General features: G+C 39.6%; 1 protein-coding gene across 7 annotated transcripts in view; it reads right to left on the minus strand.

The window, feature by feature from the left end:
* The window catches only part of CDC14A (cell division cycle 14A), a 187,506-nt gene that overhangs the window by 24,722 nt on the left and 135,927 nt on the right, over window positions 1–26,857 (minus strand). For 6 of the 7 annotated variants that reach the window (XM_078451616.2, XM_078451617.2, XM_078451614.2 and 3 more), the window contains exons 11-13: window positions 20,071–20,230; window positions 3,297–3,412; window positions 947–994 (exon numbers count right to left, since the gene is read on the minus strand). In XM_078451616.2, the coding sequence (XP_078307742.1) occupies window positions 947–994; window positions 3,297–3,412; window positions 20,071–20,230 (324 nt within the window). The remainder of the gene's footprint in view (window positions 1–946; window positions 995–3,296; window positions 3,413–20,070; window positions 20,231–26,857) is intronic. The other variant, XM_078451613.2, reaches the window with a different exon arrangement.

The following is a 26,857-nucleotide window of genomic DNA, read 5'->3' on the forward strand; positions in this document are numbered from 1 at the left end:
CAGACTCAGAGAGGATGTTCAGTAAATGTCTGCTGAGTGGACAGAGAGGGAAAATTGACTCAAACCTGGACTACTAGGGCCCAGTCACAGTTTTTAATACCAAACCTGTTTTATCCTGAGCAAACCATTTAATGTACCTGGACCTAATGTATCTGTTCTAGAAAAGATTATTTACTTGTAGACTCTCGCCTTCATCCTCTTCCCCCCAAACAACAGCTTAAGTACATGGTTTGCCTCTAAAACAAAGATGGGGAAAGTGGTACAAGGAAGCAGCTCAAGCTTCTGGAGAAGTCTGATCCCTCTCAGAACTGCCTGCACAAAACAGCCCTAAAACCGAGGGCTGAATGAGAACCAGAGGTGAGGGGTGAGTTGGATTTTTACCCCTATCGCATTAACAGTTTTGGCAAACATGTCTATGGCCCCCATTAAGCCCTACACTGCACGCTGGTACCACTGGTACCCAGGAACCACCCTGGGATGCTTTGGGGGACATTTTTGCAGAGAAAAACACTAATGTTTCCTCTTCAAATAGAGGACGGGGAAGGAAATAAAACTAGAAAATAAAGGAGAACAAACACATGTAAAAACTAGGGGCAAAGAGAACTGACAGAAATATTAAAAACTCAAAGGCAAAATCTATCACTGGACTGAAAGGCACATTGCAGAGCAAGGGTAATTTAGAGACCCCACAACGTGCTGGAAGCACAGACTATGTTAACATCACAACGATAGCCACATGGCCCTGTGAGCACCTCAAGAAAACAAAAATCCTCTTCATGGTGAGCATTAAAAATAAGGTGGGTTGTAACAATCTGGAACACAAAGGAAGGAACTTAAAAGGGGAGAGCTGTGCGCGATTTGTTTTCACCAGTTTAAGGGTTGGGAAATGTATCTAAAGGGCAGTGTTTATTTACAAGCTACTAGAAATTCACCTCATTCACAGTACCTGAAAGGCTGGGGCACTGCTCTTAGGTGCCCTTTCGTATCATCCAACCTACGGAAATCAAAGACAAATGCTCACGCACTGCCAGGTTCGCACGTTTAAGCAAAGACCAAAAGGCAGATCATATGGAGTCAAACCAGTACAAATATTACATTGGCAAAAGGGAGAAACCTCCCAAATGTATGATATCAGTACTCATTCCGTTTTTAAAGTAAATCCTACAACCAGCAGGAAACCAATTTTAGTCATTTTGTTTCATCTTGACTTTCATTTACAGCAAATTGCTTTAAATCAGAAGGTGGTGTTGCATCCACTTAGGGTAAAAAATATTTGGGGTGCCTGGGTGGCTCAGTCGGTTAAGTGTCCGACTTAGGCTCAGGTCACAATCTCATGATCCGCGAGTTTGAGCCCCGTGTCGGGCTCTGTGCTGACAGCTCAGAGCCTGGAGCCCATTTCAGATTCTTTGTCTCCCTCTCTCTCTGCCCCTCCCCTGTTCATGCTCTGTCTCTCTCTGTCTCAAAAATAAATAAACGTTAAAAAAAAATTTTTTTTTAAATTTTTGATTGATGACACCATGATGCTGTTAGAAAAAAACTGAATTCCAAAAAATGAAACAAAAATTCTGAGAATTAAAAAAGAAAATAGAAAAATCATATCAGAATAGCCTTGTAAATTTTGGGTAGTGGACAGTCTCTCACTCTTTTGCCTACTTATGTGCCAAGTTATGTGCCAAATTATCCCTCTCTCCCCCTTAAGATTTCTTAAGAATCAAATATAAATCTGATTGAAATTAATTTTAAGCGAGATAAAGCCATTTCTTAAGAGTTTCAAGGGGGGAGATGGTGAGTAAAAGAGATTAGAAATCTTGAAGGACCTTGCACTGACTTAGGTGATATTCATAGCGAGCAGAGCACACTCTGAACAGTACTGGATTTGAAGATCAGCTCCAATCCAAATCCATCCCACCGGGGAGGGGCTGACGTTCTCTAACCTCAAGCAACCAACCCAAATGTGGGTAATGATGCATATCTTTTGTGTTAATTCAGTTAATCCTCATCTCCAAACTAAGTACCTAACGTGGCTCCTGACAGTAGTAGCTGCTCAGTGAATGGTACATCTCTTCAACTTTCTAGTGGTAGTTGGTGGTTATTACCAAGACCAGGCTTGCTATCCCATCTTCTCATGTTACTATGGCAAACGATTACCTTGACTTGAGCTATATACACCTTCATTTCTCAGGTCAGGGCACCAGTACTCAGAGCATAGGTAATGATGTGCTCAGACCTAATCTGACTTGTGTTATAATCCTCCCAAATAACACATGAAAATTAAATCCCCTGTGAGTCTGTTTGACATGTATCCTGCTGGCAAAACACCCCTCTTGTTGTGCATGCCTCTCACTTAAAAGGCAAATAAAAGTAGCCACTTCTCATTATAATCATTTGTGAACTTGTCACCCCAGTAAAGAATCTGGACGATATTCACAGATTTTTGCACCTACATTGATCCTGAAGACTTTCTTCTTTAAGTAATCTGAACCATTAGCAGGATCCAAATGTTGGGATCACAAGTCAAGTTCCATCAGTTGATTCTGATTAGTAATTTTAGACTTTAAGCTCAGGATGGTTATTAACTGTACAGACACAGGTAATAATTGCTTATTCAATTCTCAAATAGAGAACATAAAGCTAAGGTGTTAGGATATACCAAAGCTTGGCATTCAGTACTTTTCTACACATTCTAGATTCAAAACAAAAGCCTCAGCACACCTGTGAGAATAGGACACGACAAGATAGGACACCCACTCGTGGAGGGAGAGTAGAATTCCAAATGGAATTTAGAGCACGGTCCCAGAGACACCTCACTGCACAGCAGTTTAAGGTGGGACTCCAGAGGGGCACCTGTGTGGCTCAGTCAGTAAGCGGCCAACATCAGCTCAGGTCATCATCTCGTGTTTTGTGGGTTCAAGCCCTGAGTCAGGCTCTGTGCTGACAGCTCTGAGCCTGGAGCCTGCTTCGGATTCTGTGTCTCCCTCTCTCTCTGTCCTCCCCTGCTTGCTCTCTGTCTCTGTCTCTCTCCCAAAAAAAAAAAAAAAAAAAAAAATTAAAAAAAAATTTTTTAAAAGAGGTGGGACTCCAGAGACTGAAACTGCAGGAGCTGCTTTCAGTAAGCTTCTAAAACTTAGCTTCTCCCTATAGTGATAAAATAGTTAACAACACAAAATGGCAATAAGCCAAAAACAAAACCAAGAGGTAAGCATGGCACTTGTATAATGATATTCAAAAGAGAAGATTAAACATCCTATCCACAAATGGAGGCACGAGATAAATTTAAAAGCTTAAAATTGATCTACCTAAATGCACAGGATGGTGAGGAGCGTGGCTGTCTCTGACTTTTTAAGGCACGTAGTTTGTCTCCCTGGGTTATACTATTTTTCATTTCCACGTCTTCATCCTCTTCTAAGTTATTCTGGAAAAAAAATGTATGTACCATAGAAAGGTTACTCTAAATAATTTTGCTTTATATTGATTTCTTAATAGACTATACACTCTATATTTCGTATAGCTGATCTTAATATAGATTATCTTAAATAGCTTTAAAACACAGTGAGTTCACATTATCTATCTATCTATAGAAAGAGATAGATATATAGATATAGATATATAGATATAGATATAGATATAGATATAGATATAGATATAGATACACTAACAAATGTTCAACTATTCATCAATTAAATATATCTGTCAAATTCCAAATCAAAGAAGCACAGGTATGGATGCGGTAGAATTTAAAAGGAGCTCCTTGTTACAATGGACCACAACCAAAGAGAATCTCATGCACACAAAAATCATGTTTTGGAATATAGCTCAGACACAGACAGGCTCAATAGACACATTACAAATAGGTTTCCAGAGATTGCTAGGATCCATCACTGCAAATTCTATAATTTACTTACAAAAATGAAAGATAAAACAATTTAGGATATCTATGTGATAACTTGTTAAGATCAATTAACACTAATAAAAACATCCAAGACCTTTTGAGAAGGAGTTAAAGCCTACTAGATTGGGAAAGTGTGTTTCCTGCTGAAATAAGTCTTACAGTTTAAAATATGTAAGTTCCACGCTAGGTCTTTTCACATGCCAGCTCACATTTAACTCTCACAACTCAAGGCGGGCAGGACACTATTACCTATAAAGATTTTAAAAAGGAGGTACTCAAGGCACGTGGGTGGCCCAGTCAATTAAGTGTCCGACTTCAGCTCAGGTCACGGTCAATGAGTTTGAGCCCTGCATCCAGCTCTGTGCTGACAGCTCAGAGCCTGGAGTCCACTTTGGATTCTGTCTGTCTCTCTCTCTGCCCCTCCCCCACTCATGCTGTCGCTCTCTCTCTCCCAAAAATAAACAAACATTAAAAAAAATGTTTTTCATAGTATTCCCTGATAATTGCTTGTATTTCTGAGGGATTGGTTGTAATAATTCCATTTTCATTCCTGATTTTATCTAGTTGGGTCATCTCCCTTTTCTTTTTGAGAAGCCTGGCTAGAGGTTTATCAATTTTGTTTGTTTTTTAAAAAAAACCAACACTTGGTTTCATTGATCGGCTCTACAGTTTTTTTAGATTCTATATTGTTTATTTCTGCTCTGATCTTTATTATTTCTCTTCTTCTGCTAGGTTTGGGGTGTCTTTGCTGTTCTGCTTCTAGTTCCTTTAGGTGTGCTGTTAGATTTTGTATTTGGGATTTTTCTTGTTTCTTGAGATAGGCCTGGATTGCAATGTATTTTCCTCTCAGGACTGCTTTTGCTGCATCCCAAAGCATTTGGATTGTTGTATTTTCATCTTAATTTGTTTCCATATATTTTTTAATTTCTTCTCTAATTGCGTGGTTGACCCATTCATACTTTAGTAGGGTGTTCTTTAACCTCCATGCTTTTGGAGGTTTTCCAGGACTTTTTCCTGTGGTTGATTTCAAGCTTCATAGCACTGTGGTCTGAAAGTATGCATGGTATGATCTCCATTCTTATATACTTATGAAGGGCTGTTTTGTGACCCAGTATGTGATCTATCTTGGAGAAGGTTCCATGTGCACTCGAGAAGAAAGTATATTCTGTTGCTTTGGAATGCAGAGTTCTAAATATATATGTGAAGTCCATCTGATCCAATGTTTCATTCAGGGCCCTTGTTTCTTTTTTCTTTTTTTTTTTTTTTTTTTTTTTAATTTTATTTTTGGGACAGAGAGAGACAGAGCATGAACGGGGGAGGGGCAGAGAGAGAGGGAGACACAGAATCGGAAACAGGCTCCAGGCTCCGAGCCATCAGCCCAGAGCCTGACGCGGGGCTCGAACCCACGGACTGTGAGATCGTGACCTGGCTGAAGTCGGACGCTTAACCGACTGCGCCACCCAGGCGCCCCAAGGGCCCTTGTTTCTTTATTGATTCTGTGTCTAGATGATCTATCCATTGTTGTCAGTGGAGTATTAAAGTCTCCTGCAATTACCACATTCTTATCAATAAGGTTGCTTATGTTTGTAATTGTTTTATATATTTGGGGGTTCCTGTATTCAGCACATAGACATTTATAATTGTCAGCTCTTCCTGATGGATAGACCCTGTAATTATTATATAATGCCCTTCTTCATCTCTTATTACAGTCTTTAATTTATAGTCTAGTTTGTTTGATATAAGTATGGCTACTCCAGCTTTCTTTTGACTTCCAGTGGCATGATAGATAGTTCTCCATCCCCTCACTTTCAATCTGAAGGTGTCCTCAGGTCTAAAATGAGTCTCTTGTAGACAGCAAATAGATGGGTCTTGTTTTTTTATTCATTCTGATACCCTATGTCTTTTAGTTGGAGCATTTAGTCTAGTTACATTCAGTGTTATTATAGAAAGATATGGGTTTAGAGTCATTGTGATGTCTGTAGGTTTCATGCTTGTAGTGATGTCTCTGGTACTTTGTGGTCCTTGCAACATTTCACTCACAGAATCCCCCTTAGGATCTCTTGTAGGTCTGGTTTTGTGGTAATGAATTCCTTCAGTTTTTCTTTGTTTGGGAAGATCTTTATCTCTCCTTCTATTCTAAATGACAGACTTGCTGGATAAAGGATTCTCAGCTGCATATTTTTACTGTTCATCACATTGAAGATTTCCTGCCATTCCTTTCTGGCCTGCCAAGTTTCAGTAGATAGGTCTGCACTAGTCTTATCAGTCTCCCTTTATATGTTAGAGCGTGTTTATCTGTAGCTGCTTTCAGAATTTTCTCTTTATCCTTGTATTTTGCCAGTTTCACTATATGTCATGCAGAAGATTGATTCAAGTTATGTCTGACAGGAGTTCTCTGTGCCTCTTGGATTTCAATGCCTTTTTCCTTCCCCAGATCCAAGGAAGTTCTCAGCTATGATTTGTTCAAGTACACCTTCAGCCCCTTTCTCTCTCTCTTCCTCTTCTGGAATTCCTATTATACAGATATTGTTCCGTTTCATTGCATCACTTAGTTCTCTAAGTCTCCCCTCATACTCCTGGATTTTTTTATCTCTCTTTTTCTCAGCTGCCTCTTTTTCCATAATTTTATCTTCTAATTCACCTATTCTCTCCTCTGCCTCTTCAATCCAAGCTGTGGTCACCTCCATTTTATTTTGCAGCTCATTTATAGCATTTTTTAGCTCCTCATGACTATTTCTTAGTCCCATGATCGTTGTAGCAATAGATTCTCTGCTGTCATCTATACTTTTTTCAAGCCCAGCAATTAATTTTATGATTATTATTCTAAATTCTTGTTCTGTTATATTGCTTAAATCATTTTTTGATCAATGCGTCAGCTGTTGCTACTTCCTGGAGTTTCTTTTGAGGAGAATTCTTCCATTTCATCATTTTGGATAGTCCCTGGGGTGGCACAGAACTGCAGGGCACTTCCCCTGTGCTGTCTGGAGTAACTTGTGTTGGTGGGCGGGGCAGCAGTCAGACCTGATGTCTGTTCCCAGCCCACCGCTGGGGCCACAGTCAGACTGGTGTGTACTTTATATTCCCCTCTCCCAGGGGCAGGACTCACTGTGGAGTGGTGTGGCCCCTGTCTGGGCTACTTGCACACTGCCAGCCTTGTGGTGCTGCTCTGATGGGATCTGGCTTATTAGCCGGGGTGGATCTGCAAGGTGCACAGGGGTGGGAGGGGCAGGCTTAGCTAGCTTTGCTGTCAGTGGTCCCCTGTGGGAGGGGTCCTGCAGCACCGCGAGGGAGGCAGACCCATCAGAGGGATGGATCCACAGAAGCACAGCGTTGGGTGTTTGCACGGTACAAGCAAGTTCAGTGACGGGAACTGGTTTTCTTTGGGATTTCAGCTGTGGGATGGGACAGGGAGATGGTGCTGGCCAGCGCCTTTGTTCACCGCCGAGCTGAGCTCTGTCTTCCAGGGCTCACCACCTCTCCCTCCCGGTGTCCTCTCACCCTCCTGCTCTCCGAGCAGAGCTGTTGACTTTTAACATTCCAGATGTTAAGTCCCGCTGGCTGTCAGAACTCCCGCAGTCCGGCCCCTCCACTTTTGCAAGCCAGACTCGGGGATTCCACCTTGCCAGGCGGGCTGCCCCTCCACTGCCCGAGCTCCCTCCCACCAGTCCGTGTAGCGTGCACTGTCTCTCTGCCCTTCCTACCCTCCTCCGTGGGCCTCTTGTCTACTCTTGGCTCCAGAGAGTCTGTTCTGCTAGTCTTCTGGTGGTTTTCTGGGTTATTTAAGCAGATGTGGGTGGAATCTAAGTGATCAGCAGGACGCAGTGAGCCCAGCGTCCTCATACCCCACCATCTTCTCTACTCACAATGTTGTTTTTTTTGAGAAGAATTAGTTTTTTGAAAAAACAAACAAAATTGATAAACCTCTAGCCAGGCTTCTCAAAAAGAAAAGGGAGATGACACAACTAGATAAAATCATGAATCAAAATGGAATTATTACAACCAATCCCTCAGAAATACAAGCAATTATCAGGGAATACTATGAAAAATTATATGCCAACAAACTGGACAACCCGGAAGAAATGGACAAATTCCTAAGCACCCACACGCTTCCAAAACTCAAACAGGAAGAAATAGAAAACTTGAACAGACCCATAACCAGTGAAGAAATTGAATCAGTTATCAAAAATCTCCCAACAATAAGAGTCCAGGACCAGATGGCTTCCCAGGGGAATTCTACCAGACATTTAAAGCAGAGATAATACCTATCCTTCTCAAGCTGTTCCAAAAAATAGAAAGGGAAGGAAAACTTCCAGACTCATTCTATGAAGCCAGCATTACTTTGATTCCTAAACCAGACAGAGACCCAGCAAAAAAAGAGAAATACAGAACTACAATATCCTTGATGAATATGGATGCAAACATTCTCAATAAGATACTAGCAAATCGAATTCAACAGCATATAAAAAGAATTATTCACCATGATCAAGTGGGATTCATTCCTGGGCTGCAGGGCTGGTTAAACATTCGCAAATCAACCAATGTGATATATCACATTAATAAAAAAAAAAAAAAAAAAAAGATAACCATATGATCCTGTCAATCGATGCAGAAAAAGCAATTTCTGACAAAATTCAGCATCACTTCTTAACAAAAACCCTCGAGAAATTAGGGGTAGAAGGAACATACTTAAACATCATAAAAGCCATTTATGAAAAGCCCACAGCTAATATCATCCTCAATGGGGAAAAACTGAGAGCTTTCCCCCTGAGATCAGAACACGACAGGGATGTCCACTCTCACCTCTGTTGTTTAACATAGTGCTGGAAGTTCTAGTATCAGCAATCAGACAACAAAAGGAAATCAAAGGCATCAAAATTGGCAAAGATGAAGTCAAGCTTTCACTTTTTGCAGATGACATGATATTATACATGGAAAACCCAATAGCCTCCATCAAAAGTCTGCTAGAACTGATACATGAATAGAGCAAAGTCGCAGGATACAAAATCAATGTACAGAAATCAGTTGCATTCTTATACGCTAATAATGAAGCAACAGAAAGACAAAGAAACTGATCCCATTCACAACTGCACCAAGAAGCATAAAATACCTAGGGATAAATCTAACCAAAGATGTAAAAGATCTGTATGCTGAAAACTATAGAAAGCTTATGAAGGAAATTGAAGAAGATATAAAGAAATGGAAAAACATTCCGTGCTCATGGATTGGAAGAATAAATATTGTTAAAATGTCAATACTACCCAAAGCAATCTACACATTCAATGCAATCCCAATCAAAATTGCACCGGCATTCTTCTCGAAGCTAGAATAAGCAATCCTAAAATTTGTATGGAACCACAAAAGACCCCGAAGAGCCAAAGTAATATTGAAGAAGAAGACCAAAGCAGGAGGCATCACAATCCCAGACTTTAGCCTCTACTGCAAAGCTGTAATCATCAACACAGCATGGCACTGACACAAAAACAGACACATAGACCAATGGAATAGAATAGACTCCAGCATTGGACCCACATAAGTATGGCCAACTAATCTTTGACAAAGCAGGAAAAAATATCCAGTGGAAAAAAGACAGTCTCTTTAACAAATGGTGCTGGGAGACCTGGAAAGCAATATGCAGAAGGATGAAACTAGACCACCATTCACAAAAATAAACTCAAAATGGATAAAGGACCTGAATGTGAGACAGGAAACCATCAAAACCCTAGAGGACAAAGCAGGAAAAAACCTCTCTGACCTCAGCTGCAGCAATTTCTTACTTGACACATCTCCAAAGGCAAGGGAATTAAAAGCAAAAATGAACTATCGGGACCTCATGAAGATAAAAAGCTTCTGCACTGCAAAGGAAACAATCAATAAAACTAAAAGGCAATCAACAGAATGGGAAAAGATATTTGCAAATGTCATATTAGACAAAGGGCTAGTATCCAGAATCTATAAAGAGCTCACCAAACTCCATACTCAAAAAACAAATAATCCATGAAGAAATGGGCAGAAAACATGAATAGACACTTCTCTAAAGAAGACATCTAGATGACCAACAGGCACATGAAAAGATGCTCAACGTCGCTCCTCATCAGGGAAATATAAATCAAAACCACACTCAGATACCACCTCACGCCAGTCAGAGTGGCCAAAATGAACAAATCAGGAGACTATAGATGCTGGCGAGGATGTGAAGAAATGGGAACCCTCTTGCACTGCTGGTGGGAATGCAAACTGGTGCAGCCGCTCTGGAAAACAGTGTGGAGGTTCCTCAAAAAATTAAAAATAGATCTACCCTATGACCCAGCAATAGCAGTGCTAGGAATTTACCCAAGGGATACAAGAGTACTGATGCATAGGGGCACTTGTACCCCAATGTTTATAGCAGCACTCTCAACAATAGCCAAATTATGGAAAGAGCCTAATGTCCATCAACTGATGAATGGATAAAGAAATTGTGGTTTATATACACATGGAATACTACGTGGCAATGAGAAAGAATGAAATATGGCCTTTTGTAGCAACGTGGATAGAACTGGAGAGTGTTATACTAAGTGAAATAGGTCATACAGAGAAAGACAGATACCATATGTTTTCACTCTTATGTGGATCCTGAGAAACTTACCAGAAGACCATGGGGTGGGGAAGGAAAAAAAAAAAAGAGATTAGAGAGGGAGGGAGCCAAAGCATAGAGACTCTTAAAAACTGAGAACAAACTGAGGGCTGATGGGGGGGGGGAGGGAGGGGAGGGTGGGTGATGGGTATTGAGGAGGACACGTGTTGGGATGAGCACTGAGTGTTATATGGAAACCAATTTGACAATAAATTTCATATTTAAAAAAAATTTTTTTAAGGAGGTGCTCATAGAAGTTAAGAATATTGCCCAAGCTCCCCTAAGCTCTTCATGACAGCTATGATTTTAAAATCAGATTTCTTAACCCCAGATACAATGTTCTTTCTAAAATATATGCCACAGCACACTAACATTGCACCAGTAGAGATTTTATTTTGCCCATTTCCTCCCCTGAATAATTCATATGAATTTGGTAAGATTCCTTGCAGCCATAAAAGTCCCCCCCACCTCTTTAGAGCTAGAACTCTTATTTGATGAAGGGTATACAAAAATATACTTCCCTCAGTCAAATCCTAATCATTTCTGATAGCCATTCCGGGATCAAAATACTTCTTTTCTCCCTGTCACCTAAGGTGGGTTGCATGAATACCTCTGGGGTGAGTAGGCATGTCCTGGGTAAAAAGACCACACCTTACTACTATAGCTCTGAGTGTAAGAAAGAAAAATAGACCTACAAAGCACACAGCCAGTGGGAAAGAAGAAATGAAGATAAAAGCTTTCTAGAGGGGGTGATCCCTTAACTGGGTCTTAAAAAAGCAGTACAGGTGAAGCCAGCCAATTCACACTTTGTCATCCTGGCAAAGAACAATAGTTCACCAGTCACAGGATCCTGGAACCTTAAAGTCAGAGGATTCTCTTTAAGTCATAAGTTGCCCATAGATAAAAGTCTCCAGAATCCGTAATTGTTCATCTCTGTCCATACAACCCCAGTGGGGAAGAATCCATTACCACCCAAGGAAGGCTGCAGGAAGGGAAATAAGGCAGGCCTGAAGGCTAGGCTTGCTCGCTGGATGGTACACAACACAATCAACATGGGTGTTGTTACCGGTTACTTGTACCTGATGGAAGGACCAGCACATAGCCAAAGTCTCTAGAATACGAAGTGGGGTCAAGAAGTATATAAGCCTTCAGGGCACCTGTGTGGCTCAGTCAGTTAAGCATCTGACTTTTGCTCAGGTCATGATCTCGTGATTCGTGAGTTCCAGCCCTGCGTCGGGCTTTGTGCTGACAGCTTAAAGCCTGGAGCCTGTTTTGGATCCTGTCTCCCTCTCTCTCTGCCCCTCCCCCACATGCACTCTGTGTGTCTCTCTCTCTGAAAAATAAAGATTAAAAAAAATTTTTTTAGTAATAAAAAATATATATATAAGCCTTCATGGGATAGACTTCTTGAAGGACCTGACAGGATCTTCACCCTCATCAGTCAGATTCACTGTCTAATGTGTGCCTTTGTGGGAAAGCCAAGAAAGTCTGTTTGTCTTTCCAACTAGGGGAATCTTTGTGTTCCCAACTTTGAAATTCCTTCAAAATTCTAAGGAAAAGTGATCCTCAACCTAAAATTCCAAAATTCAACCTATCAGTCAAATGTAAAGGTAGAACAAAGATACAAAAATTTACCTCCCACACACTCTTCCTGAGCAAATTATTACAGAAGGTGTCAGGGAAAAGGAAAGAAGATAACAGGAAATCCAGGAAAATTAGGAATCTAACTGAAGAGTGTGAAAAGAAGGCCTCAGGTCAGAACGGTGTAGTGGGGCTAGAGAACAACCAGTCGAGGGTGGAAAGGAGTAGTGTCTTCAGGAAAAGAATGAACTTGGCAAAAAAAAATTTGCTGTGTTAAGATTTTGAAAAAATTCTAAACTGCTTGGCAGAATATGTGGGGGCCAGGGTCAGGGCGGGAGTGGGAAGGGGGGGGAGATAGCATTATCTCTTCCCAAGTACACAGAAAACTATGCAAATAAAAAGGCAATTAACTCACACCTGAACTCATGTAACATTGTGTCAATAATACTTTAATAAAAATAAATAGATAAATATAAAACACTAAAGAAGTAGATAACTAACTCTGCGAAAAACAAAGAGAGGGTCAACAAAGAAAAGAGAGTAGACTACCAAGCTCAAGAGTGAACAATCCTTACACGGTAATAATGTACATATTATTGGGTTTCACAAAAAAATTATGATATATAGCCATATCAGGAAAAGCACAGGGAGCATGTTAACATCTGGCTGGGAGAGCTAAATCCTATCTACCACAACCAGGAGGCAATTGAAAAATGTCCAAAATCAATAAATTGTTTAATATAGCATTAGAAGGGAAACATTTATGTTCAGAAATATGGTAGTGAAAATGTGGATGTAATTTGCTTAGAGGTTTCCCCTTTTGGGAGTTGGTCTAGGGGTACAGAAAGGTGGGATAGGGTACTGATCTTTTTTATCAGAATTCAGTACTTTTTGATATTTCTAAAAGTGTAGTCACATATTACTTGAAAAAATGAATACTAATTTAAAAAGATACACAGTTTAAAAATTAACACTATTTTACATGACAGTTATGTTACATGTGTTTTCTCCCCACTTTATTATGTATCTTAAAAGTGAAATATTTTTTTAATTATAATACATTTCAAATGTAGAAAACAATAAAAAAACTGCAACAGACAGCTAACTACCCAGATTCAATATATTTTCTACTTAAGCTCCTACTTTTAAGGGGTTTAAAATACCCTAAATACTTTTCCAAGAAAAAGAAAATATTACATATAAAGACTCTATGATACTTGTTTGTCATAAGTAATAACAAAATACAGATAAAAGTGAAAAATTATTAAAACCACCTACATATTTACCATCAAAAGCAAAACACATTAGTACTCTGGCATATAGTCTTCCAGACTTTTCCCTGTGTTATTCATACCATCCCCCACCATACTTCTTTCTGACAAAAAGAGGTTGAGTTACATATATGCTGCTCTCTAATTTACTTTTTCACTTAAAAAAATACATTGTTGGAAGTATTTCAGGGTACATTTAAAAAACAAAAGACCAAAAAACCTCTACATGATTATTCTTTATGGCTACATAAAATCCCATGGTCTACATATACCAAATTTTATTTATTTTACCCTTAGTCAGGTTTTTTCTGTCTTTTGTCACTATGAACAGCTCCAACAAATATCCTCCTCTATGCATACGGCTTTTAAACACTGTCCTATTATTGTCTTAAGATAGATTCACAGAAGTGCAATTGCTAAAGACATTTTAAGGTCTTCTGACACATATTATCAAACTGCCCTCCACTTTAAACTCCAACTGGCAATCTTTAAGGTCTTATTTCTGAAATCCTTGCTAATACTGCATACATTCTTTAATCTCACTCAACTTGAGAGGCATACATAGCATCTCGTCATTTAAATTTGTATTTCTTTCATTTTCTAGGGAAGCAGAACATTATTTATGCTTACCAGCCATGACGATTCCCATTTTGTTTTATTTGTGTATATGGTATTTTCACATTGATTTTTAAGAGCTCTTTATATTTAAAAAATAAGCCTAATTTGAATATGTTGCAAACATTTCCTCCTAGTTGATTACTACGAGAAGAATGAACTGGGTAAGGTGAAGACGTGGGACAGGGAGGAGGGGGACCCAGTTAAGTGGCTCATGCAGTGGTCTGGTGAGAGGTGACAGACTGGATTTTAGGGTATGAGAAAACTCGTTTTCTTAATGTTTATTTATTTCTGAGAGAGAGACAGAGCGTAAGCAGGGGAGGGGCAAAGAGAGGGAGACACAGAATCTGAAGCAGGCTCCAGGCTCTGAGCTGTCAGCACACAGCCCCACACAGGGTGCGAACTCACAAAACGCAAGATCATGACCTGAGCCAAAGTCGGATGTTTAACTCACTGATCTGCCCAGGAGCCCCAGGGTATGAGAAAACTCTTAAGTCAGGACCTGGGGAGAGGAGAGGGAGATCTCCCCAGGACCTGGGGAGAGAGAGGAGAAAGATCCAGACATGCAATACAGGTCTGAATAAATCTGCTGAAACACAAATCACATATTTTTTGTCTCAATGCATCACCCTTTATTTTATTTCTGTGGCTATTGTATGAAGCTTCAGCTCAAAGGTATAGAACATATAAGCCATAAAACCCTCAGTAAGAGATTAACAGCCTTCAAACTCTCAACAAAACATTAAAACAATGTTATTCAAACTACATTTAAATTATGGAATTAAGAAACCAGAAAAAGCTGTAAGAAAGAGGATTCTGGCCTTCCGGAATCCTGAATATAACACACAGACATGAATACAACTAAGCTCTGTATTTATCAGGGCACCTAGAACACAAACACCTGTGAGGGGAAACTCTATTAGAAAACACAGTTCCTCTCTCATGAGGCATGAATCAGTTCCAAGAATTGTGGACCTGGGGCAGTTCGAAGACTCTCCTCAACGGGCGCTGGTAGGTCTCATTCTTTCTACCAAATTCATTCCTTATAATAGCTAACAACAGTCACAACTGATGAATGCAGGGAACCTACCCCAGGCCTCCCTTGTGTTCTTAGGCATGAGCCCCTCTCCCCACAGAGTTCCAGTGCAGACCCTCTCTGGCCTGAGCTGCTTAGATTCCCTAGAATTTGCTAAAAAGAAACAAAGTCACGTGGTTGCTGGTGAACAAAGGAAGGGAGCCTCATCCAGGGAAGACCCTCATATCTTTGCTCGCCATGGAGAGTGGTGTTTGGTCAAACTACCCTTTGCCCTCTGGTAGGTCTGAGCACCAGCTCTTTCTTTTGGATACTAGCTTGCTCTACATAAAGGCAGGAAAGTGAGAGCCAACTACGATACCTAAAGAAAGACCATTTTAAAAGATGTACTTATTTACAGAGGATGGTCTAGCAAAACAGCAAATAATAGTGCAAAGTACAAAGATTTATTTTATTTCATCAGTTGTTCTCTATATACACACGAGATGAGAATCAAAATAAAATGTGTTCATAGATTTCCATTGGATAAAGTAATTACTGACCAACGCATTAATAAAATGGTGACAGAGTAAGACACCGGTGTGTGCCATTAAGAGAAAAAAAATCTATTAGATAAAATATAGCACACTAGGGAAAAAAAGACAGAAGAATATAAAAAAATGATATAAAGGGAGAGTTTGAAATATAAATGAGTAAAAATAGAGGTGAAAGGATTGAAAGAGAAAGATGATAATGGATTTTTAGCAGGTTTAAGTGATTTGGCTAGGAAAGGTGGCTGGGTCATCTACAAAATTCTTTCAGCTCTCAGATGTTGAACCTGTGAGATGTAAAAGCTAGAGAAAGACAAAGATGCCATCGTCAAATTAAGTTGCTTCTGATAAATAGAAAGTTTGGATTTATCAGAGCCCCCAAATCTGTCTTCTCTCCTTCCTTGCTGTCACTGGTTGAGACCTTTACCACCCGGGACCCCCCCTCCCCCATCACCTGAGCCTCTCATGCCCGGCCACACACCAACTCCAGCACCCCTTCCACTCCACAGCCAGAGCAGTCTCCCCAAACCGTGGCTCTGTGTACTGGCACTGTCTTGTCCAATAGCCTCTGCTGGATCCCAGTGGCATTCAGATTGGAACCAGAATGCCTTAGTGGTCCTAAGAGTGGAAAGAACAGGGCACCTGGGTGGCTCAGTCGGTTAAGTGTTGACTTCGGCTCAGGTCATGATCTTGTGATTCGTGAGTTCGAGCGCCGTGTGGGCCTCTGTGCTGACAGCTAAGAGCCTGGAGCCTGCTTGGGATCCTGGGTCTCCCTCTCATTCTGCCCCTCCCCCACTCACACTCTGCCTCTCTCTCTCAAAAATAAACAAACATTTAAAAACTATTAAAAAAAAAGAAGCAAATGACTTCAGCTCACATCCATCTCACAATTTGTGAGTTTGAACCCCACATCGGGCTCTCTGCTGTCAGCACAGAACCTGCTTCAGATCCTGTTCCCCCATCTCTCTGCCCTTCCCTGCTTGTGTGTGCCCTCTCTCTCTCTCTCTCTCTAAAATAAATAAACATTAAAAATCAGAGTGGACAGAACAGTGCTTGAAAGTATGGCCTTAGAGATTTAATTTTTGACTTCATGGATTTTTTTCTAAGATGCACCCTGAACATGAGGATTTGATGTAAAAGAGCAAAGGACTTTATAAATTACAGTATCTTGATGTCATTAAAACACTACATTCTCAGGGTACCTGGATGGCTCAGTTGGTGGAGTGTTCAACTCTTGATTTCGGGTTGTGGGTTCCAGCCCCACACTTGGGTGTAGAGATTGCTTAAAAATCAAATCTTTAAAAATTAATTAATTAAATAAAACACTACATTCTTATTTACCTGATTGTCAATTTATGTGAACTTGTCTGAACATTAGCAGCACTTATACCTAATTAATATCTCGAAGTCAAAAGCATCTGTTTGGTGTGCTAATACTGGATTATCACCCTGGAGTAGGAAAAGTTAACAATAATCACAGTTCCAGGAGAAATGTATTAGGATAGGCTGGCTAAGGTTATGTTCAAAGTTACTGATGTATGGGTGTCTGGTGGCTCAGTCGGTTAAGTGCCTGACTCTGGACTTCAGCTCAGGTCAGGATCTCATGGTTCATGAGTTCAAGTCCCATGTCAGGCTCTGTGCTGACAGCTCAGAGCCTTCTTAGGATTCTCTCTGTCCCTCTCCTGCTCACTCGCTCTGTCTCTCTCTCAAAAAATAAACTAAATAAAATTTTTTTATTTAAAAAAAATTACTGATGCAATATACTAAAGCCACATGTAGGACGTCATGGGGAGGCAGCATGATACAGAGAAAGGCCTCACAGTGCATGGCTGAGTACAGACTCTGAGGCCAGGGCACTTCTGTTTAAATAACAGCCCCACAGGGCACCTGGGTGGCTCAGCTGGTTAAGCATCGGACTTGGGCTCAGGTCATGATCTCGAGGTCCATGGTTCAAGCCCTGCATCAGGCTCTGTGCTGGCAGCTCAGAGCCTGGAAACTGCTTCGGATTCTGTTCTGCCCCTCCCTCACCCATGCTCATGCAGTGCCATATATGTCACTGTCTGAGATCTTAAGTGCACCATCATTCAGTGGTATTTCTGAATTCTTTCATTTCTGCACTCTAATTTCAAAAATAATAACACTTCTGAATGGCTAGAGTTAAAGTAATAAATTGGGGGTTCCGGGAATAAGGAAGAGGAAGAGAAACTGCCCAATACCTGAATACATGCTCATATTTAAAATTGACTTAGTTTAGTAAGTCAGAGAAGGACAGACATCATATGTTTTCACTCATATGTGGATCTTGAGAAACTTAACAGAAGACTACAGGGGAAGGGAAGGGGAAAAAATAATTTCAAATGAGAGGGAGGAAAACCATAAGAGACTATAATAAACACAGAGAACAAACTGAGGGTGGATGGGAGGGTGGGGGAGAGGGGAAAATGGGTGCTGGGCACTGAGGAGGGCACTTGTTGGGATGAGCACTGGATGTTATATGTAAGCGATGAAACATGGGAATCTACCCCAATAACCAAGAGCACACTTTACACACTGTATGTTAGCCAATTTGACAATAAATTCTATTTAAATAAATAAATAAATAAATAAATAAATAAAATTGACATTTTAAATTTCAATCATATTTCATTTTTCATCCTCTAGTGAGAAATAAATGTTAATTATTCTTAAATTCGACTAAAAGAGATCTAAAAAAGTATGAGAACAAAATGTTCTAACTACCAGATGTTAGTTTAATACAGATTATGACATAGGAAACATCATATTCCCATAAGATAAATATGTTTCTCAGATAGATGGATAAATTGTATGTGCCTCTTTTCAGAGGTCATAACTCAAAGCCCTGTTTACTTGAACAAACCCTAAGAAGGAAATGCTGACCAGAGCAAGAAAAGTATTCTTGCTTAGCTATATTATCACATTAAAATGTCAGTTCAGATCCTTTTTGTTTGCTTTGAATAGGCCAGACTACTACAAAGAGACAAGAAAAAGTTAACAAAGGCTGTGAACATCAACATGACCTTGGCTGAGATTTACATTTTGTCAGGACAGATGACTCACACCAGTAAACTTGGCCGCTTCATCAGTGGCTGTCCTGGAGTAGAGACCATGGGGCTGAAAAATTGGTTCTTCTGGCAGTCCCCATCCTGTGTCCTTGAAGAAAGCCCACTCTCCCTAGCATAAGCACTCTGGTTATCTTTCTTGGTGAAAGAAACCTGTTTGGCATGCCACTTGTTGACCTAAGAGAGTTATGATGTGTTCCTTCCATTTGGGGTTCCCTGAGGGCCAAGCCGGAACCATAGACTTTTGTTCAAGGCCCTTGTCCAGGTCAAACGTCCAAATAGAATGTAAATCCACACTTGTGGCTTAAATATTTTTAACGGCTTTTTTTGTTCCTTTAGGGACATAAAAATATGAATACAAACCAAGCGCTTAGCTTACCTCAGGCATATTGTGGTAGAAAAAGCTAAACCAGGAGGTAGACTCCTAGTCTCAAGGTAGTCCTACTATTAATTAATGCTGTGACCTTCAGCAAGGAACAGAGTTGGTGGGGCCCTGGTTTCTGATCCGCACCAGAGGGGAAGTGGAACAAATGATTTCAAGGTTGCTTCTAGCTCCAAGAATGCCCATGATCCTACCTGTTGTAAGTCACTTCCATTTTTAGGTAGCAGGGTGTAACAGAAAAAACAGATTCAGAATCAGATAGATGTGGAATGGAATCACAGAGGTTAGAACTTCGGTGACATTCAATTTCCTTACTATAAAATAGAGGGGTGCTTGGGTGGCTCAGTCAGTTAAGTGTCCAACTCGATTTCAGCTCAGGTCAGGATCCCAGGATCGTGGGATTGAGCCCCACATCCGGCTCCACATGGAGTCTGCTTGGGATTCTCTCTCTCTTTCCCTCTGCCCCTCACCCCACTGTCTCTCCTCTCTCTCTCTTTCTCTATCTCTCCCTCTCAAATAAATTTTAAAACCCCCTTTTTAATGGAGATCATACTGCCTAATTCACCAGTTAGTTACAAAGATTAAATGAGACCATGGATATTACCAGTTTAAAGTGGTTTGCTTATATTATAGAGCCTCCATTAAAAAAAAAATTGCCCCTAATTATGTTTTCAACTCTGGACTTTAGAAACCAACATGCATTTGAGCCTTTCACAAAACCACTTGTGGTATATATTATTTTTTCAATTGTCACATTAATTTTTTCCTCTTTATATCCATTTCCATCTTCAAATAGAAACTTTGTTTTTCTATTTCCTTTTTGTAAATACTCTCCAAACCAGAGTACCCTCCTTTACAATTGTGTTCCGTAAGTTACAGCTTTTTTACTTTTAAGGATAACTGCTTTCTTTGCTCTGATTCTTGTTTTATCAGTGGATAACTACACCTAAAAATATTGGCACTCTCAGCATCTCAGAAAGGAGATATTCCTATGTTATATGTGTTCAGCTAGGAAACAAAGAAATGCAGAACATTAGTCTTAAGGAGACATGAAAATCTTCCAGAGGAAAACTCACCTCTCCAAATCTTTCCACGTTTTGTGTTTTAGACAAGTTTCCACCAATAGACATATCATCCAAGCTAGAAAGAATTTTGTTAATACTCCCTTCATTGGATGGTCTATTTTTCATTTTGGATCGGAAAATGTCTCCTTGGACCCATAACGATGCTTGTTTTCTGTAAAAAAGAGAGAAAACAAAATAATCTGTAAAATACATTACTATCATCTCCTTGAAAGTATATCTTCTAAATAAAAAGATTAGCAGATATGCCTTTACAAGGCAGACTAGAAAGATTATGAAATTTTAGAATTTTTTTAAACAGTCATTTTCTGAAAGTCAGAATAAATAATAAAGTTCTATATGAAACACAAATACCTATCTTCCAATACATGTCTATAATATAACCATATATGAGTTGACTATTAAGGTTCTCAGATGTTTATAATACATTTCACAGCAGTAAAGACTATGAGCCCATTTGCCTTTTAAATATGAATCTAGGGTCGCCTGGGTGGCTGAGTCAGTTGAGCATCCGACTTCGGTTCAGGTCATGATCTCGTGGTTTTTGAGTTCAAGCCCCACATCGGGCTCTGTGCTGACAGCTCAGAGCCTGAAGCCTATTTCAGATTCTGTGTCCCCCTCTCTCTCCGCCCCACCCCTGCTTGTGCTCTGTCTCTGTCTTTCAAAAATGAATAAACATAAAAAAATTTTTTAAATATGAATCTAATATCTGTAAGGTATTTCTCAAATAGCAATTTGATATGTCTATAAAAACAGCTGGAGTGAAGTGGACTCAAAGGTATATGTGAAGAAACTTGAGTTAAACAGGGATATTGCCTAAAAGAGTACTAAATACCTAATTGTGTGGCTCCATGAAAGGCCCTGGAAGAACTTCAGAAAGAACTTCAGAAACCTACTCGTCCCACATAAAAGTAAGGTATGTAGCCTCAATTAGCTTATCCTTTAAGAAAAAGAAAATGTTGGGGCGCCTGAGTGGCTCAGTCAGTTAAGCATCCAATTATTGGTTTCGGCTCAAGTCACGATCCTGCAGTTGAAGGGTTCAGGCCCCATGTCGGGAGGGACCCCGACACTGTCAGCACGGAGCCAGCTTGGGATTCTCCATCTCTCTGGCCTCTCCCCCCCACTCACGTGCTCTCGCTTTCTCAAAAATAAATAAACATGAAGAAAAAAAGAAAAAGAAAATATGCTTCATCTGTAAGTTTTCTTTTATTCAATAAGGCACAATTATAACTGCTTTTAAGATTACAAGAAAAGGACTTCAAATATGTATATAAAAGGATACTCTCGGTTTTAAATTTTATTATTAGAGTCAACTTCATGCATTTCTTTTAAGATAAGTTACCCCATCGGATGCTACCCCATTCTATTCTATGTCATATTGTACAGAATAGAAGTAAGCTAAAATTATGGTTCATCATAATGAGTATTAACATCCAGTGAAATAACAGCATTATCAAGGAGATGCTACCAATAAGAACATAGATTTATTTTTTGAGGCAACAGAAAGGCTAAGGAGTACTTTCTCTCAAAGATTCCACATAAAATTCAGGTTAAAACATGAGAAGAAAAACAATGACAAAAAGTCCTCCCTGAATTATGTAATCTCATTGCGCCCTCAAGAAAGGAGTCCACCTTTCCTTTTTAAAAGAGTTGACTTTCAAATCAGAACTTTTGCTTATGGTTAAATACTGTTTAAGTCTTGAATAAAATATAAACTTTTAAATTGCAGCAAAATTTTACATGTGCAATACCTCCAACCAAGCATATACACGTCCAAGTATCACCCTATAGAGATACATGCCTGTATACAAGATGAGAAAATGATTACTGCAGCATTATTTGTAATAAAAAAGAAAACTGGAGATACCTAATGGACAACTGGCTTATTAAATCATAGTAAATCCATTCCGCGAAATATTATACAGCCAGTAGAAATCCTGGGATGGACCTACATGTGGTGATAGAGAAGAGCAGCTATGAAATAAAGCATTAGTAAATGAAAATATAAGTGACAGAGTGTGGAAAGTGTGATCCCATTTTTTTTGTATTAAAAAAAAGTTATAATTTAACCCAAACTTCAGTTATCTGGAAGAATATATAGGAAAACACTGACTGGTTACTCCCAAGAATGAAAGGAAACTTTCACTTTTTATTGCTTGTCTATACTGTTTGACTTTTTTTTTTTTAATGTTTATTCATTTATGAGGGTGGGAGAGGGGCAGAGAGAGAGGGAGACAGAGGATCTGAAGCAGGCACTGCACTGACAGTAGAGAGCCTGATGCGGGGCTCAAACTCACCAACCATGGGATCATGACCTGAGCTGAAGTTAGGAGCTTAAATGACTGAGCCACCCAGGAACCCACTGTTTGACTTTTTAAAAACAATGTGCCTCAGATGCTTTTGAAAATAAAACATTAAGTGATAAATAAACAGATCAAAGCAGACCAAAGCTAGAGTTAGTACAGAAAGGAACCTTTAAAGTTGTTAACATAAAAGATAGCAGACAGCACATCACTAGATTGTTTTAACAACAGTATTTATAAATAACTTTAGAAAGAAGTCAATTTAGTAAGTGCCCAAACGTTAACAGCATAGGATAAGACTGGATGGCTGTGAGGCTTTTTTTTACATATAATATCCTACCTCACTTTCAAATAAGAAGTGGTTTTTTTTTTCTTTTAATTTTTGCTCTTTTCCAAATAAAGCAAAAGGAAAAAGGAACACCTTTAGATCCTATTTCTGAGACAGTATAGAGGCTCTACATATAAAATATGTTGTCCATATATAAGACTAACTTAGCATTTCTAACATTGTTCTAAAATTGGAATTCATTAAATTATCTTAAGAAATTTCCAGCATGTTTTTAAACAAATTAAATTTTAAAACAAAAACGAGGTGAAGGTTTAAATATATGAATAAAATAAAAACTCCAGAAGTCTACACACACCAGTTCCTAGGGAGTGTGGCAGTATCTGCCTTCTATTACGGCAGATTTTCTGAGCTTAAGATATATAAACTTAGGGGCACCTGGGTGGCTCAGTCAGTTGAGCGTCCCAACTCTTGATTCTGACTCAGGTCATGATCTCACAGTTCATGAGATGGACCCCCACATCGGGCTCTGTGCTGAGTGTGGAGACTGCTTGGGATTCTCTCTCTTCCTCTCTTTCCCTCTCTCTCTCAAAATAAATAAACTTTTTAAAAAAGATATATAAATTGATGAGGTTACCATAATCACTGAGTTACATTCAATGTTTCTATACCAACTGCCAAAATACATATTCAAAAAATACTTTTAAGTTTTGCTTCCTTTGTGATAACCTTCATAAAACCATGGTATAGCCTCCATGCTACCTTGCATTTTCAGAAATCCTTGCTTTAATTTTTTATTCCTCCAGATTTTTTCCACTTAATGCTACATCTAGTATAACTCTTTATCTGATGGTTGACTCTCATATCCTTCCAATAGTAATAAACAGCATAGTCCTTGACACGGTATGAACAATTCAAAAAAGTAACTGTTAAATTCATAAATGAGTACCTTGAGCCTCTGGCCAAAACGCTCAGTATTAAAGAACTACTATTTCACAGGGAGAGAAGATTCAGCTTTGCCACAGACAGAGAAAAATTCAGATAAATGAAACATCCAGAAAGGAGAGAGATATACAGATTAAACACAGAATTCCTGTCCCTCAAAAGTTCCCAGTTAAGTACAAGAAAAGCAAACAACTGAAATCCAATTTTAAAGCTCTATGACCAAGACATGCCCTTAACTCAATCTGAAAGAATCAGGAAGAAGATCCCTGAGAATTCAGAAGTATCTAGAAAGATTAGCAGAACTTAGCCAGTAAAGAGTTTTCCCAGAGCAGAGAAACACAACAGGGGCTTGAAGAAATAGTGATATCAAAGAACCCAGCATGTTTGGATAACTGGGCTGTTTGATTTGGCTGAAGCAGAGGATATGACAGAAGTAAGCAGCAAGCAGTTTGTGACGGGCCCTGAACGCCACTCTGAGGAATTTAGATTTTTTTATGTTTTAAGACTTATTTATTTTCAGAGAAAGAGAGAGAGAAAGAGAGCATGAGCAGGGGAGGGACAAAGAGAGAGGGAGGGAAAGTACCAAGTAGGCCACACAATCAGTGTGGAGCCCAACACAGGGCTTCATCTACAACCATGAGATCATGACCTGAGCCAAAATCAAGAATTGGTCGCTTAACTTGACTGAGCCACCCAGGTGCCCCAGGAGTTTAGATTTGATCTCAAAGTTTATCCCAACATTACAAAGTCTTTGGGGATGAAAAACATGAAGTGGAAATGGAAACCGAGGAGTTGGAGGACCGAAGAGGCCACACTGAAAAAAATTCCAGTTCCAAAATGTTACCAAAGGAAAACTCTGAGGCTGCTGCCAACCTAAAGATGGAAAAATCACAAAGTGACACCTTTCACTTGCTTGGTTTAAAAGACTCAATCTGTCCCATCACTGGGAAGACTTGATGTGAACCTGAATATTAAAGATGAATCAGGTGTCAAAGCTGATTTGTGTGTTGCTAAGAGATGCTCTACGCAAGTGCTCCTTATGAAAAAGCAGCACGCCATGCAAATTCCTCTCTTATTGACAATAGAAACCACGCTGGCTTTTATTGTGGTGTCTATTACTCCTTAAAAGCCGCATCTCAAACAGAAGACGTACAACGTGTATTTTTAAGTAGCATTTAAAAATCACATCCTATGAAGCTAACACACCGGCTCAAAGCAAATCTAACGTAGTGGATTTTCTAAGACAGCACGAGCCTCTGCCAAAAGAACATGTGCTTTGAAATAACAGGAAGAGATCTGTCTTGACTTAAACAGAGCCTTTTGAGAGAGGTAGCCAGTGTTGCGGGTCAAGTGTTTTTGGCCAAGTCATGGCCCTGGGTCAGTTAGGCCTGGGACATAAGAAATAATTAACCAGGCTTCATTACAAGTGAAGTCATGGCCTTCACAAGTCTTTTTAAATATCTGCTTTTAGGGGCATCTGGGTGGTTCAGACGGTTGGGTGTCCGACTCTTGATCTCGGCTCAGGTCATGATTCTAGGGTCATGGGACGGAGACCCACATTGGGCTCCATACTGAGCATGGAGTATGCTTAGGATTTTCTCTCTCTCTCTCTCTCTCTCTCCCTCTCCCTCTCCCTCTCCCACTCTCTCTCCCTCCCTCTACCCCTCTCCCTCGCTCATGCATGTGCACAGTCCCTCAAATAAAAAATAATTTTTTTTATCTGCTTTTAAAACTCCTCAAAAGAAAGGCAAGGTAGTTGTATCATTACGGGTGTTTCTGTTTGTAACTGACCTCTTCTCCCTCACACCCTTGAGTCCAAATGAAGCCTATCTCTCCACCATCTTGACTCTGTCTTCATCACTTCTTCCATCCTGGACACATATCTGTCCAGTACCCTAACCTCAGTGTCCATCCAAGGCCACCAAATTTGGCCACTCTTTAAAGAAACCCAGCCCATTTTCTAGTCTGACTTAGGCCTGCTCTAGCTGTGCCTGGAGCACCAGTCTGCCCTGCATGCCTCCTGTACTCCACTGCCCCAGGGCTATTACGGAAACAGAGGTAGTTCCCTGTTTAAAGAACTGGACTGATGAAATGGTCTAACTTGACATCAAAGGTAGACAGACCAGAAAGCAGTACCCACGATTCAGGAGGTGGAAAGGAGACAGGTGTTCAAGTTCACCTCATAGTTTGGTACATAGGGAAGACTTACGGGGAAGATGTTAAGAAAGAGAATTTGAGGGTAGATGGGAAAGCTCTTGATTCTGAATCCCACAAGGACATGTAACTGGAAGAGAAAAAATTAGAGAATTCCCAAAGCTAATTCTATTTAGGCATAGACCCCCAGAGTCAGAAGCTGGTTCAATGGTATCACGACAAAATACAAACTTTACAACTAAACTAGATGCATTATCGCTTACAGTACATTCTTTATCCACCTCTAACCCTTTTCACACAAGAAATAAAACAAAAAGCATTCAATCTCCTGGCTTTAGTAATTGACAAGAGTATTTCAAGGTACATTTCTGATGTCATCATTGCCCACAATTCTTACATATACCTTATCCTCGATACTGGAACCCACATTAGGATTTCATCTTTGCTTAGCTAATAGATTCAATACAATTGGTAGTCAACCAATGAATAAGATGGTGCAATAGTAAATACTGAAGAGCAGTTCAGAAGTTTAGAAATGGGTGTTGCTGCAAAAACGTGATTGTCAAATAGTGCAAACTCGAACCTATGCAATGTGCTTGTTATTCTCATAAATAAACCATGACATTGTCTCTGGCTATTTTAAATTCCAGTTTACAGTAGTCTAGGTTTTAATTTCTGTATTTTAGAAAGATAAATTCTTAAATCTTTAAAATACATTATTAAAAAACTTAATATATATTTCCTGAACTATTTCATGTATCTAAAAAAAAATTACAAAAAAGAAACAGGAGGAATCAATTATAATTAAAAACTCCAGGCATTATTGTTAGATCTCTCAAGAATTTTTCCATTTTCTTGAACAAGTTTTCTTCATCTTATTTTTGGTAATTTCCGAAAAGAAAAGGCAATGGTTTAACTGCTAATTTCTGATGTTGCTCATCCCAACTATGAAACTTACCAAATGCTACAAGCACCCAATTGAATGTGGCAAGTTGATATTTACAGGGTAAGAATGACCCATGGACCCTTGTTATACAATGTGGTTGGGGACCAGCAACATCACATCACCTGGGAGCTGGTTAGAAATGCAGAA

Source organism: Panthera onca, chromosome C1 (genome assembly GCF_046562875.1).
Source record: "Panthera onca isolate mPanOnc1 chromosome C1, mPanOnc1 haplotype 2, whole genome shotgun sequence".
Classification (NCBI taxonomy): domain Eukaryota; kingdom Metazoa; phylum Chordata; class Mammalia; order Carnivora; family Felidae; genus Panthera; species Panthera onca.